At 36.3% G+C, this 15773-nt stretch overlaps 2 protein-coding genes across 7 annotated transcripts in view; one reads left to right on the top strand and one right to left on the bottom strand.

Moving 5' to 3' along the window:
• Positions 1 to 15773, bottom strand: part of LOC107038109 (centrosomin) — a 50923-nt gene that overhangs the window by 26701 nt on the left and 8449 nt on the right. For all 6 annotated transcript variants that reach the window (XM_015257011.1, XM_015257014.2, XM_015257006.1 and 3 more), the window contains exon 2: positions 3964 to 4022. In XM_015257011.1, the coding sequence (XP_015112497.1) occupies positions 3964 to 4022 (59 nt within the window). The remainder of the gene's footprint in view (positions 1 to 3963; positions 4023 to 15773) is intronic.
• On the top strand, positions 8452 to 11641 carry LOC107038110 (cuticle protein 7). The gene is made up of 3 exons (XM_015257015.1): positions 8452 to 8463; positions 9616 to 9853; positions 11495 to 11641. Exons 1-3 carry the CDS (start codon positions 8452 to 8454, stop codon positions 11623 to 11625), a joined length of 381 nt encoding a protein of 126 aa, XP_015112501.1. The 3' UTR covers positions 11626 to 11641.

Here is a 15773-nt window from a genome sequence, read left to right as displayed (position 1 = left end):
AGACCCGAGTTTGTAGCAAAGATGTCAGACAAGATATGAATGTTTTTTTTGGCTCAAATGAAAGAGCGGCTCGAAAAATGGCTTGCAAGGACCTCTAAAGATGGTTTTGAACCAGGGGAGACTCCTAGACCCCAATGTTCTATACATACTCCTAGACCCCATTGTCCTCCTAGACAATGATGTCACAACTCTGCTTTTCAATTGAAAACAGACATCATCTTTAGAGACATTTGTCATGTTTAGAGGCTCTAGCACGTCATTTCTCGACCCGCTCTTTCATTTGAGCCCAAAAAAACATTCATATCTTGTCTGACATCGCTGCTACAAACTCGGGTCTACAACTCGGGCCTTCAATTGAAAGCCCGAGTTGAAGACCCGAGTTTGTAGCAAAGATGTCAGACAAGATATGAATGTTTTTTTGGGCTCAAACGAAAGAGCGGGTCGAGAAATGGCGTGCTAGGACCTCTAAAGATGGTTTTGAACCAGGGGAGACTCCTAGACCCCAATGTTCTATACATACTCCTAGACCCCATTGTCCTCCTAGACAATGATGTCACAACTCTGCTTTTCAATTGAAAACAGATATCATCTTTAGAGACATTTGTCATGTTTAGAGGCTCTAGCACGTCATTTCTCGACCCGCTCTTTCATTTGAGCCCAAAAAAACATTCATATCTTGTCTGACATCGCTGCTACAAACTCGGGTCTACAACTCGGGCCTTCAATTGAAAGCCCGAGTTGAAGACCCGAGTTTGTAGCAAAGATGTCAGACAAGATATGAATGTTTTTTTGGGCTCAAACGAAAGAGCGGGTCGAGAAATGGCGTGCTAGGACCTCTAAAGATGGTTTTGAACCAGGGGAGACTCCTAGACCCCAATGTTCTATACATACTCCTAGACCCCATTGTCCTCCTAGACAATGATGTCACAACTCTGCTTTTCAATTGAAAACAGATATCATCTTTAGAGACATTTGTCATGTTTAGAGGCTCTAGCACGTCATTTCTCGAGCCGCTCTTTCATTTGAGCCCAAAAAAACATTCATATCTTGTCTGACATCTCTGCTACAAACTCGGGTCTTCAACTCGGGCCTTCAATTGAAGGCCCGAGTTGTAGACCCGAGTTTGTACCCGCTCTTTCATTTGAGCCAAAAAAAAACATTCATATCTTGTCTGACATCCCTGCTACAAATTCTGGTCATCAACTCTGGTTGTCAGTTGAAATTGGAATTGTTAATTGACACAATCATAGGAGTGCATTGACGATTTTTTCTTAACTCGCAAAAATCTTCAAACATTTGCTACCGATTGGTGATAAAATTTTTTGGAAATAATGAAATAGGGGGGATAACGCTTTTTTTTCAGGGGTGATTTTTCAAAAATTTATTTTAAAAAAGTACTAACTAGCAAATGTTTTTTATTAGCTCGAAATTTTCTTCAAAACTACTTCAATGAGGAAAAAAATAAAAATTTGGAATATCTATACATTACCCACAAACTCTGGGCGGAATTACCCACAAACGCGGAGGCTGATAAAATAGCCAATAATAACTGATGAAGATATTTTTCTGTTATCAAAAAGATCCCAATGGATGTGGAAAGGTATAATGAACATATATTTCGCACTCCATTCAATTATGGGCCAACTGAAAATTGGAAAAATCTTAAATTCGGGGGTCGAAATATTTTAAGAATTCGGTAGGAAATGATTTGGATTTTTTTAACGATGTTTTCGCGGGAGAAAATTGAAAATTTCTGTTGAAATTACTTGTTGTTATCAAATATTTGCATAACAAAAAAAATAGATTTTGTACTTGTCCGAAAAGATGAGAGATAATTTATTAAAAAAAGCGAGTTCTCGAAATAAGTCAAAAGGTCTTTGCGTTTAAATGTTTTTGATTGGAGACTTGAAAATTATTGAATAAATTGATTCAACTAGACTTGGTCCAAGAAATCTCTTTCTTGTCATAAACAAATTATCCTCGTATTTGGGACAAGTACAAGATGTCTTGATGGATGTTTTTTCTTTCTCCGTGTAAGTTATTTTCTTCTCGCTAATTTTTGAACCATGCGTTTCTTGATACAGGTGAAAACGTACTTATCAAAAACTTTTTTTTTCAATGTATTTCACTTTTATGTGACAACTGAGAGTTCCACTGAAATTTCAAAGAATTTAGTCAATGAAAATTGCTAATTCGATGAAAAAATCAATGGAAATTGTCAGTTCTATTTCAATTATTTCATGGAAACTAATATAAATTAGGTAAACATATTCTTGAATTTTCAGGGTAACCTGAAATTTTATGAGCTTTTCACCCTAAATTGCAAAATCTCTGTTCATGAAATTTTACTTTTTCTTTTAACCACACTCTATTGACTGATTTTTGTCACTTCCTTTCTCAAATAAATTGTCATTACATCAATCAAACAATGAATCCACCTCCACAGGGCAATTTCGAGTTGAAACATTAATCATCTCTCCTAACTGCCTCGAGTTCTTCATTTAATTAGAGAAAATTATCGAAAAGATTCTCCATCATTTAAATTGGACGAAGACCAGACACGGTCGGCTGCCAGTGCAATTACACTGGCAATAGCCCATAAGTGTCTTCATTGTCTCATCCCATACAATATCCCCCTCGACCCTCAATCAATATCTCGACCATCGCTGGATCCAAGCTATCGAGGAGGTCGCTATTAAGGGACAATAATGAGTGACCGGAAGATTCCCCGGTTCTTATCTGTAAATGAACCCCCAGCCAATTCTGCACATCTGGGGTGCGCCTGGGACCCGCATCCGGTTTTGGTTTTCTCGGGGATCACGATTCTATCTTGAGTATCGATTGTTCGTTGGTTGTAAAGATCAATGGAGCGTGGAATTTTTTTAAGGGGAGACTACTATGAGTTTTAAAAGTCGTGGGTTATTGGAGTGAGACTTTTCATACGTTGAAGATCGATTATATAGATCTGAAAATGAATAATTAGTGCAAAAAAAAAATTTTTTTATTGTTCGTTTACGAGAAAACGCTTAAAATGCCAAAAACAGTTCAGGGCCTCCAATTTTTGAGCTACGAAGGATTTTTTTTTGGAATAACAATTACGAGCAATTTTTTTTTATTCGCCTCTTACATGGCTAAATTTGCTTTTTTTGTATTTTTTTTACACAAATAGTGAATTTTTTTATACGAAAAAAACGAAATCAGCTGTGTAGGAGTTGAATTCCAAAAAACTGGCTCGTTATTGTTGTTCCACACCTTTTGCCGAAAATTTTGAAAAAAAAAATCTTTTGTAGCTCAATTTTTTTTATAGTTCGTTTCCCCGAAAACGCTTAAAATGCTAAAAACAGTCCAGGGCCTCCAATTTTTGAGCTACAAAAGATTTTTTTGTCAAAATTTTCAGAAAATTGTGTGGATCAACAATTACGGGCCAGTTTTTTGGAATTCGACTCCTACACAGCTGATTTCGTTTTCTTTTCATATAAAAAAATTCACTATTTGTGAAAAAAAAATACAAAAAAGCAAATTTAGCCATATAAGGGGTGGATTAAAAAAAAATAGCTGGTAATTGTTATTTCACATATTTTTCCGAAAATTTTGAAAAAAAAAATCATTCATAGCTCAAAAATTGGAGGCGCTGGACTTTTTTTTAGCATTTTAAGCATTTTCGGGCAAACGAACATTTAAAAAAAAATTGTTTTTGCACTAATTATTCGTTTTTAGATCTACATAATCGATCTTCAACGTATGAAAAGTCTCACTCCAATAACCCACGACATTTAAAACTCATAGTAGTCTCCCCTTAATAGTATATTTCGTAACGAGCGCAAAAAACATTTTTTCACGAGTTACGAACAATATTTTTCATCACAATGTGGCGGAAATTGGACTTTTAGGCACGCAGAGCGTGCCGAAAAGTTCACTTTTCGTCACAGCGTGATGAAAATGAAATTTAATGCGTGTCCTTACCACTGCCCAGGTACGTCGTCTGGTTCATGGTGATGTCCTGGAGTGGCGGCATGTGAGTACTGTAACAATAAGAAAATGAAAATTAATAATTAGTAATCAATAATCATTCATCTTTATCTATGATTTCAAATCAACACTATTAGAGAAGAAATGAAATTTCATGGACAGTAGACTAGTAATTTTGCGAAAAGAGACATTGAATGCGCATCAGAAATTGCAGATTTCACTGGAAAGTTAATGTATTCCGAAATTTCCGAGCAGCTGGCAGACGAGACTTTCTTACTTTACTTGATTTTTCAATGAAAATGGGAATTTTCAGGATCAAATTAAGTTGAGTTTTCAATTCAGTAGCGAAGTGGTAAAATATTCTGTCGTAACGACATGTTGCTAAGAATATAAAGAATTGAAGTCGTTTTCAAATTATGAGAATACGAAAACATTGAAATAAAAAATAATGACAATCTGTCCTCTAGTAAAGAAGAAAACTGATACAAACTGATCCCTCATTCAATGCAATGCACCATTACTCCCTTCTCATCAGACCCATTGACATTGAAGTCAAAGAAAAAGAAAGCTCTTGGTAATTATCTCAAAGGTCATTGCATCAATTTCGTAAATGGGGCAACGACCTCCCCACGAAAAAAACTTGAACGCCCGAAGAGAGATCTATTCCGGGAACAGTGCTGACAGGATTCACTGAAGAGTTCCCCGTTTTTTCGTGCCTTTGATGGCAATCGATTCTTGAAGAGCCACAGAAGCACTCACTGTTTATTTTCCCATCATTCGTAGATAATCAAGGCACTCCCACCACATGCATTAACCGCAATCCAAATATTTCCAAATATTTTTTTATATAAATCAATTATTGAAACTAATTGTTTCAGACTTCAAAAAGCTTCAGACGTGAGACGTTTCAAGAATTTGTCGTTTCGTCGATTCGATAATAGAAATTATTTAAAAAATTTGCAGATTTTCTTTTATTGTGAAAAAGAAACACTTTGCAACGGTTCATTCAGAATTTAGACATAATTTGACATAAATAATTCTTGCATCCAATAAATCTCTTGCCATTTTTTTCGTTCGCGATTCACGCAGAGACGTATTTTCCCATCATTCGTAGATAATCAACGCACTCCCACCACATGCATTAATCACAATCCAGATATTTCCTACAATTTTTTTATATAAATCAATGATTGAAACTAATTGTTTCAGACTTCAAAAAGCTCAAGACGTGAGACGTTTCGAGAATTTGTCGTTTCGTCGATTCGATAATAGAAATTATCAAAAAATTTTGCAGATTTTTTTTTATTGTGAAAAAGAAACACTTTGCAACACCAAAACACTTAAAATGCCAAATTAAAAATCGCATCTTCGGTTTTTTTCGGCAGATTGTGCAACACTTTGTTCACTTAGAATTTAGATATAATTTGACATAAATATTTCTTGCATGCAATAAATCTCTTGCCATTTTTTCCGTTCGCGATTCACGCAAGGACGTATTTTCCCATCATTCGTAGATAATCAACGCACTCCCCCCACATGCATTAACCGCAATCCAGATATTTCCTACAATTTTTTTATATAAATCAATTATTGAAACTAATTGTTTCAGACTTCAAAAAGCTCAAGACGTGAGACGTTTCAAGAATTTGTCGTTTCGTCGATTCGATAATAGAAATTATTAAAAAAATTTGCAGATTTTTTTTATTGTGAAAAAGAAACACTTTGCAACGGTTCATTCAGAATTTAGACATAATTTGACATAAATAATTCTTGCATGCAATAAATCTCTTGCCATTTTTTCCGTTCGCGATTCATGCAGAGACGACTGAATAGATTTCAATGGCATTTTCACGACTCATTAGTCTAGGCTCCGCGTTAGGACATAGGCTATAAATTATTGCGCTAAGTTGCGCACAAACGAATGTACCCCTGAAACTTCTGGAATATTATGGAACTTTTTGGAGAATAAAGCATTCTCGAGTTTCCAAGAATATCCTCGAGTTGTCGAGAAATGGGGTTTTGTAGAATGTTTAGAGAGAACAAAATGTTTAATTGTCAGGAACATATCATTTATTTTCGGGGACAAGTCACTGATTTTTAGAAATCTATCACCAGTTATTGATGATATTGGACACTGAGTAGAATAACCTTGATCATTAGTGATTTCTGTCACAAATTTGGTGATAGATTCCTGAATATTAGATATGAGTAGTTGGACATTGGTGATGTTTCCCTTAACTAGTGACAATCTGACTGGAAATTAATGATAATGTCATTAACCCTAGTTTGGTCACCATATGAGAACTTGCGACTTCGGTCACCTCCGCAGGGAATCGCCGCCGTGTTATTTAGGCCCGAGCGTTGCCGAATTCACTCTATACTGCCCGGGCGCGTTTAGCGAGACTTCGGCAACGTCGCAGAACGGGCAATTTCATTCAACATGGGAAAAAATTGCCAGTCTGTTGGAAATAATTTTTTTTCTTCAGGAATTGTGGATATAAATAATTTTAAAAAATTAGTTATTTTCATCACAAGGTCCACAAAGTATTTTCTGACGAATGTGGCTTTGTAGGCCGAGCCGAAGGCGAGGTTTCGCTCGCGAAGCGAGGTTAGAATCGCGGTTTACTGGGCCCTCTCACGAAAATTATAATTTTCTAGACACTTGAATTGACGCATTCCAATTTTTTAGGATTTTTCCGCTCAGCCAGTCAATAGTAAGAAAAAAAAATCGACCTTCTGCGGCGTTTCCCTCCTATGGTGACCAAACTAGGGTTAAAAATAATTTCGAACTCAATAAAAACTTCTATTGGATTTCTATTGAATTTCCATTGAAAATTCAATTAGTTTGCGGCCAATTTTTTTAAGAATTCCGCATTACTGCGCATTTTTTTCCAGAAAATGTCTAATAGAAACAATTTCCTAGAAAAATTCCGTAGAATTCCGTAAAAAACCCTCGACATTGAATTTACAAAATTTTTTTTTACTCCAATCTATTCCTCTTTCCATTAAGAGATTAGAAGAATAAAAAAAAAATTGAGAACCGAGAAATTTCTACAGAAAATAACCCACTATATGAAATTGTATAGAAAAACAAAACTCTATCGATTTTTTCAACAGAATATATTCCATTGAAGGTTTCTATTGGAAAAAACGTTCATATAATTCTAATAAGATTCAGAATTTTTCAATGTAATTCGCCAAGAAATAATAGAAAGTTCAATAGAAATCTCATAGAATTTTCCCATTTTTTCAACGAAATTTTATCGTACGTTTTCTAAGAAAAACAAAATGAAAATCCTGGACTTTTCTAGGAGGTTGGCAAATATTCGGCGTTTTTCCAAAAGAATTTCGGAAATTTTTAGAATTTTCAGAAAATTTGACAAAAATTACGAAATCTTCAACAAATTGACGATTTTGTCAAGAAAATTTAAAGGCAAAATAAGATGTAAGGGAAATAGTCCATGAGTTAATAATCCCCTGTACGAGAAGGAGATTTCTTCATGAATCACTCACGTATCATGTGAAAAACCTATGCAACTACGTGCAACGCCAAAAAAAAATTCAGTCAACATTTTCAGCAAAAAATATTGAATATATCTTGAAAAATTTGAGAAATTACCCTGAAAAAAATTCCTGGTCGGAAAAGCAAAATTCTCAATTCTTTAATAATAATTGATTAATAACAAAAAAACTCACGGGAATTTGACTCGGACATCTCGATAGTCGGATCAACGGGGCAAAAAACATAGAACAAAACATAAAATTCGTTGAAAAAAAATTCTCAACCTAAAATGTATGCAAACTCCTCCCAGACTACAGACTAAAAGGGATCCTCTGGGCAACGCCGAAAAAGAAAGAAAAAAAAGAGAAAAAATAGGAAAAAAAAGAGGAAATACTCCTATTGTAATTGTTATGGAGCCATTGCTGAAGTGTCACATAAGTCATTATTTGTCAAGCCGGGTATGCCCCAACGCAGGATGGGACAGTAAATCAACAGTCAGTGCAATAAGGAAACGCAGATTTTCCAGTAAGGTCTAATATAGATCTCGCCGAAATCCACCGAGTTACCATGAATTCTCCCTGGTTAAATGTGAAATGAATAATTTGTGGGGACTGCTGATTTCACAGAGCACAGATGCGTTAATCGTTTCGTTTCAGCTAATTTCCACTGGGTTTATTTGCATTTTAGGCGTTGCCATGCGTGACAGATTGACTTTTTTTTACGTTTGATAGCTGACAAGTTCGTTCAGGTATTGACGTAAGGAGCAAAATAGTTTCGAATCATAAATTTCTTTACTTCGATTGTTTCATAGATCTTATGTCAATATTTAGGGGGAAAAAGGGGGCAGAGTTAATGAGTTTGCAAAACTTCATCGGGGATTGGATATCATGTTGCTTAAGTTTCTGGGATATATAAAGGGACAGGATCAGTTGTATGGACATTACATTCTTCACCTTCCGAGTGAGTTAGACGACGTCAAGATGTACCTCAAGGTAATAAATATTTTTCCATTCTGAGTTTGGCAATTGTTGGCAAATATTTTGGACTAGCAATTTAATAACATGCAAATGTCTCCGACAGGAAGAGGTTTAGAGTAATTTGTCATAAAGAGTTTTTTATAGAGAATTTTATGGGCTACAGAAAAGGTCATTAAACATTTTCCTCTAAACCCATTAGTTTTCAAGATATTTGGAAGATAATGACTATAGATTTTTGGCTCTCTAATCATTCTGCAATTCTTTTCGAATGGGGAACAAAAGAGACATTCGTCAGATATTTTTTTTAGAAAATTTAACGATTTAAACAAAATCTCTTAACATTTTTCTAAAAAACCACTAGTTTAGAAAATAGCTGCACAATAATCCCGTTATACCATTTTCATTTCCGAATTTTTGTGCAATTTTATTTGATATTAATTCAACCTGTACTATTTTGCTTCATTAATATCTTCAACAGCTCAGGATGATAGTAGATTCAACTGAGGATGTATCCAACAATTCGAAAAATGGTATACCTTTCACTCCCCCAAAAATAATGAAACGTTTCACCGACGAATGGTGCGGAATTTTGTGATTTACACTTTGAGTTTGGAAATTGTTGGATAATATTTTGGAATAGCAGTTTAACCACATCCGAATATCTCTGAAAGGAAGAGGTTTAGAGTAATTTGTCACAAAAAGTTTTTCGTAGGGAATTTTATCAGCTACAGAAAAGGTCCTCAGACGTTCCCCCCTAAATCCATTAGTTTTCAAGATATTTGTAAGATGATAATTATGGATTTTCGGTTCTCCAATCGTTCTGCAATTCTTTTCAAACCGGAAATATCAAAAGACATTGGTCAAATAATTTTTGTAGAAAATTTCATGATCTAAACGAAATGTGTTGACATTTTTCTAAAAATCCAAGGATGTGGAAAATAACTCCATAATAATCTATTCATTGAAATTTACAAATTTTGGTATAATTTCATTTCATGTTACTTCAATCTCTTCTATTTTTGTCTTTCATGTTCTCAACACTTACGAATGCGATTGATTTAACTCAGGATTTATTCAATCATCCGATAAACGCTGTCCTTGGCACTCCCACAAAAATAATGAGGAGTTTCACCGAAGAATGATGCATCATAATTTTGTTCTTTACAGACAATACCAATTTTAGTATTATTGATACTAATTCAGGAAGGTACATGTGGTGGTCATAAGGGGTATTCTTTCCAACATCATCATGGTCCGGTGACGGGACACCACCAGAAGGTGACTTGGACGGACAAACACGGGCATCATGATCATGATTACGTCGCCGAGCCGCACTACAAATACGCTTACGGAGTGGAGGACCATCACACTCATGACATGCATGGCCAGAAGGAGCACGGAGATGGTAAGTGAAATGAACCGAAGAAAATGTGAAACCGAGCTGACATGCAAGTTTCGTAAATTATGCAAATGTCTCGGAAGTATGTGATTCTAGAGGGAAATGAGATCTTCGTGCACTGTTTTTTTAGTACCAAATTTTCCTCATCAAAAGTCGATTTGGATTTTTACAATATAGAGCGATATTGAGACCCTTATTTTGACCCCCATGACCCTGAATCTGGCCTTTGTGATCTTTAGTTTCTGACTCTTGGTTTTTGACCCCTATGTCCTTTACTCTGACCCTTGTGACCCTTAATCTGATCCTTGTGCCACTTATTTAGACCCTTAAGACCCATCATCTTGTGACCCTTAATATACCCACATAACCCTTATTCTGAACCTCGTGACCTTTAATCTGACCCTTGGGTCCTTATTTTGACCCGTATGACCCTTATTTTAACCCTTGTGATCTTAGTTTCTGACCCCCATGACCCTTAATCTGACCTTTGTGATCCTTAGTTTCTGACTCTTGGTTTTTGACCCCTATGTCCTTTACTCTGACCCTTGTGACCCTTAATCTGATCCTTGTGCCACTTATTTAGACCCTTAAGACCCATCATCTTGTGACCCTTAATATACCCACATAACCCTCATTCTGAACCTCGTGACCTTTAATCTGACCCTTGGGTCCTTATTTTGACCCGTATGACCCTTATTTTGACCCTTGTGATCTTAGTTTCTGACCCCCATGACCCTTAATCTGACCTTTGCGATCCTTAGTTTCTGACTCTTGGTTTTTGACTCCCATGTCCCTTACTCTGACCCTTGTGACCCTTAATCTGATCCTTGTGACACTTATTTAGACCCTTAAGACCCATCATCTGGTGACCCTTAATATAACCCACATAACCCTCATTCTGAACATTGTGACCTTTAATCTGACCCTTGAGCCTTTATTTTGGTATGACCCTTATTTTGATCCTCGTGGGCCTCAATTTTGGAGTCTTAATTTCAAGTACCAAATTTTTATCACCAGAAGTTGATTTGGATTTCTATAATATAGAGAGATTTATTAAGGATGTTAATCCAAAACCACAAGTATTCAAAAAAAAAATTGATTTTGGTTTCAACTGAGAGATGAAGTTATTCCCTTTACCTTGATAAAAATTTCAATCCACCAATCCACGTTTATTATTTAGAAATGAAGTGGACAAAATGTACCAAACGCATGCGCTAATATGGGATAGAATCTTTCAAATATTTCCTATTTTTGCCCGGGTACTCCAAATTTTTCTCTGGCCACTCAATTCAGTATAGTTTTGCACATTACCTTCTATTTTTATTTCTATTTTTAGAGTCTTCCAGTAGGTGAATTATAAATTTCAACATAAATTCCTTAAGAGCCCGTGTATAAAGAAACATTTGGTTATTTATTTCTAGCGAGACGATTGCAATTGATTTTGTTTTAACATCAAAGAAGTAAGTTTCATATGTTCTGCTATCAGCCAAAAAAATTATAGAATTTTCCTTGAAACGAAAAAATAAGATTTCCTGAAAATGGCTAAACATCCTCAAAAAGTCATCTTGAAATTAGGTTGACCCTTCTTGTTCAATCCTATTGGAATGACGCAATTAACGAATACGTTTTTATAATGTTTCCTAATAGGACACGGCGTCGTCGGAGAATACTCAGTCCACGAGCCCGGTGGCAACGTAAGAACAGTCAAATACTTCTCAGACGACAATGGATTCCATGCTGAAGTCCACAACAGCAACGGCTGGATCCACCACTACTGAGTCACCCATAATTCAACAAAGCCGAAAACTCCTTCATTGAATTATCTGTCACTCCCGTTTTATCTCTGATTGAACTGAATAATAACCACTGATTCAACCAAACATGATGTAGTATTCTGTCATCCGGAAGTTTAGTATCTTATCGGAGGCAGCCGAATGCATTTATCTATCCGTTGAAGTTTACTTTACGTATTTGTCGAGGGTGATATAGAACCATCAGGAATAGATTATGAACAATGGACGGATTAACGGCCCATGTACATTGCACCGCATGGTGTTTATATTTCTGGAAATGGGGTGGGTTGAACGAAAATGTTTACGGAATTTTGGTAATTCTCGTAATTTCCAAACAGCTTGAGAACTAGGCAGAGATGTAAGATTCAGCTAGACAAGAGTTCAAAAATTGTTCTATAGTTGTTGAAAATGGGAATGCGTCTGTCAGTTTAGACTAAACGTTGTCAGCGCTGGAAAAGGGTTTCTAAATTTGAATGACTTTCAAAGAAAGAAAACCGGAAATTCAGTTGCGACGAAAAGCACGAAGCGCTAGGAAAAAGAATAGATTTCAATCTGTACCACTTGTCTTTTTCAATTTCTTCGAGACTTGCAGATAAGATGCATTCAATTCAGGATGTGTCTAATAATTCGTTGAATGTTATTCTTGACGTATAACGAAGAGTTTCAGCGAAGAGTTAAAAGTTTTATCAGTGCAGACGAAACGTTTCCTAGTGCCTGAAAAGATTCTAAATTTGGACGACATCAGGATAAAATCTCCGAGTCGATTCCCCAAAGTGTTTTCCTCATTCCTAATAATTTGTTTTTCATATAGTTTTGTCTGGACAACCACCTTGAAGAAATGTACTACCTCGTGTCAAGAACGTATACCCCTTCCTCTGCATTCTCGTTTGGGGTAAAAAATCTTACAGACTCGTTGGAAATGTGAACCCTCCTATCAGTGCAGACTAAACGTTTCCTAGCGCCCGAAAAGACTCTCTAAATTTGGACGACTTCCTAACGAAAAAAGCCGGAAATTCAGTTGCGACGAAAAGCCCGAAGCCCCAGAAAAAAGAATAGATTTCTCTCTTCTTTATCTCTCCGGCAAAGTGCAACGAAAATAACATCCCACTGGGAGGTACAACTGAAGCTCTTTGATCCTCTCTCCCGAGGTAACCAAATGTCACTAATATGTCATTAATCCTCCAAACATCGTCGCTCGTGCAAGTATAGTTTACAGCTTACTTACTAAGTAATAACGAGTTTATTTTCCTACAACTCGCATGAGTTTTGAGATCACCATCTGTTCCCATCGCGATCATTTTGTGCACCTTGCGCAGCTTAATCGCAGAGTTAAGCGTAAATCTAGATCCAGACTTCTGGGAATCTTTGCTTGCTAACTAAGGAGGGAACCCTGAAAAAATGGCGGACGATGATCGCACGGAAATAGATTGGAAGACTAACAGAGATGTTGTGGAGCTGCTCTGAATGATGCTCCGATGGATTCGCAATTGATTGAAAGTAATCGATTGAACAAGTTTTTTTCCGGTCCCTCATATTCAATTTTTCCAATGTTTTAACGGCGTTTGAACTGTTTCCAATGCCACGTTACGATGATTAATGATTTTCATGAAGATTGTAGGGCAAAATTTATCGTTAAACTGTCAAAAAATGAAACTACACTGTTATAAATAAAAATTCCATACACAGTTTACCAGTAATTTTCAAAAGAGTGACATTAAATTCGCTTTAAGGAGGAACAAATCATGAAATTTCAGCGAGATGTGAATTCCTCAAGATACATGAATCTCCAATTAAAACCCTTAGATTTAGTACCAAATTACGTTGAATTTTCCTAATTTCTATAAATTTATATCGAATAATAAATCTAAAATTTACAGTTTCCATTGATTCTTTCATCAAATTAGGAATTTTCAATTATAGAATTCCATGAAATCTCAGTGGTACTCATGTCATTAAAATCGTCAAGAAGTATAAATTTGAGCCGAACATTTTTGACAATATACACAGGATTGAGAAAAAGACAGTGACGAAAAAAAAAAAATTTCTAAATAATGTAGAAGGTAAATCGATTGGATTTTTCTCGTAGAGTAAACCCAATGTTATTTCACCGTTTTTCAATGAAAATGGGATGATATTTCCAATGTTATACCATAGGAGACATCATTCCATTCACCTTGAATTTTGAATGAATAAACATCTTGGTCTCTGTTTACTGGAATGAGCAAAATTAATTAATTTATATTAATTAATTAATTAATTAATTAATTAATTAATATTAATTAATTAATTAATATTTCTTAGTATAACAATAGCGTGTGTGCAGACTGTGTGCAGCAAAATCAAACTAATGAAATTGTAAATTCACCAAAATCGACCGAATCCGATAAAGAAACGAAAAGTGAAGCTTTCATAATGCTTCTCAATCCATCAAACATGACGGATTTTTTTGTATTCAACCTCCTATCGGTTCCACGGTGAGGCCATGATGGACAGGATGCGATATGAGGGCACGTCGTGCCGAGACTCCTCTCAAATGGTACTCTGGCGAGTTTAATTTATGTGGGTGGCACAGCACGATTAGAGTTCATGGAACTCGGTCTTGAAATCAATTACTTTTTCGGAGGCGAGAAAAACATGCGATGTTCTGCAGGAAATCATTCCTTTATAAGACGTTTTTTGTTGGGTTGTCGGAGGAAGTACATAGCAAGAACAGTTAATAGTTAACGAATCCTAGTAGTAATTGAGAAGCTTCGTTAACAGCAACGAAATCGTTCCACTTTTTCTATCAGTATACAAATCATTACCAAACGCGACAAAATTTTATGACTGCACGGAGAGAAAAATCGACATAATACAAAAAAGAAATTGGAAAAAAAAACTTTTAGAAATTATAAGTTTTGTCATATTATTATGTGACAAAACTTATAATTTCTTGAGTGGTGAATATCGCATGCATATTCGATCAATTCATGGTAGGTTTCAGACAAGAAATCGGGGCTCTTTTCGCAAAAGGAGGATCCCGAGTCGAGGATTTGGTTCTGATTGGACGTACACAGGTCTTTCAAGATCTCTCCAGACCTAGATGGACCTGGTAAGTCCTAATCAGTTCTGCGACGTACTTTTCCAGAGACCTTTCGAATCCTCAGTTCTTTTCGGTCCTGAGAAGTCCTCCTCGATGCTACGGAGAACCCGTGATTTTACGAGCGGGTGAAGGGGAAGGCATGTATGCGGAGGGTTGAAATTTGTAGCCAACCAGGAGACAGGGTTGCAGAATATATTTTAGCCACCCTCCCTCATCTCCCCGTTTGCAGGCGGTGTTTAAATACAAAACGTGAACGTTGATTCTGTATTTAGCCCCCTGATGCCAATGAAACCCTCGGAGGTGACAGAACTCGGAGGTGACAGAAAAGGGGAAAAAAAAATTTTCATTTTCACGTGGGTCAAGGGTGAAAGTCAATTTTCGCCAAAATTGAATTTTTTCGCCAAGTGAAAGTTGATTCTGTATTTTCTAACAATTCTGATGCCAATGAAACCCCCGAAGGCGCGACGAAAGTCGAAATAAATTTTTTTTTTCACCCCGAGCCAAAGAGTCAGATTTTCTGTTTTTTCAGAGGGAAAGTCGACTTTCGCCAAAATCGAATTTTTTAGTCAGGCGAGTGTTGATTCCAACTATTTAAGCGACGGGCTATTCAGAACTCTGAAAAGTATGTGGGAAAAGTGAAAACTAAAAAAAATTGTTTTTCACCCAGACCCAAAGGGTTAGATTTTCGGTTTTGCCAGGGGGAAAGTCGACTTTCGCCAAAATTGAATTTTTTAGCCGGGTGAGTGTTGATTCCAACTATTTGAGCGACCGGGTATTCAGAACTCTCAAAAGTATGTGGAAAAAGTGAAAACTGAAAATTTTTTTTTTTTTCAAATTTTCAAAGGGTCAGATTTTCCGTTTTTCCCGGGGGAAAGTCGACTTTCGCCAAAATCGAATTTTTTAGCCGGGTGAACGTTGATTCCAACTATTTAAGCGCCGGGCTCATCAGAACTGTCAAAAGTATGTGGAAAAAGTGAAAACTGAGAAACCGTTTTTTTTGGCCCCAGCCAAAGGGTCAGATTTTCGGGTTTTCCGGGGCAAGTGGATTTTC

This window comes from Diachasma alloeum, unplaced genomic scaffold (assembly GCF_001412515.2).
Source record: "Diachasma alloeum isolate Michigan unplaced genomic scaffold, Dall2.0 Dall_scaffold_00277, whole genome shotgun sequence".
Taxonomy (NCBI): Eukaryota; Metazoa; Arthropoda; class Insecta; order Hymenoptera; family Braconidae; genus Diachasma; species Diachasma alloeum.
Note: the sequence above shows the minus strand (reverse complement) of the source record. Positions and strands in the feature narration are given on the sequence as shown.

Bases quoted from the DNA above. Each gene is read 5' to 3' on its own strand.
- LOC107038110 (XM_015257015.1), top strand. The intron at 9,854-11,494 runs GTAAGTGAAATG...GTTTCCTAATAG, and splicing joins CCAGAAGGAGCACGGAGATG to GACACGGCGTCGTCGGAGAA.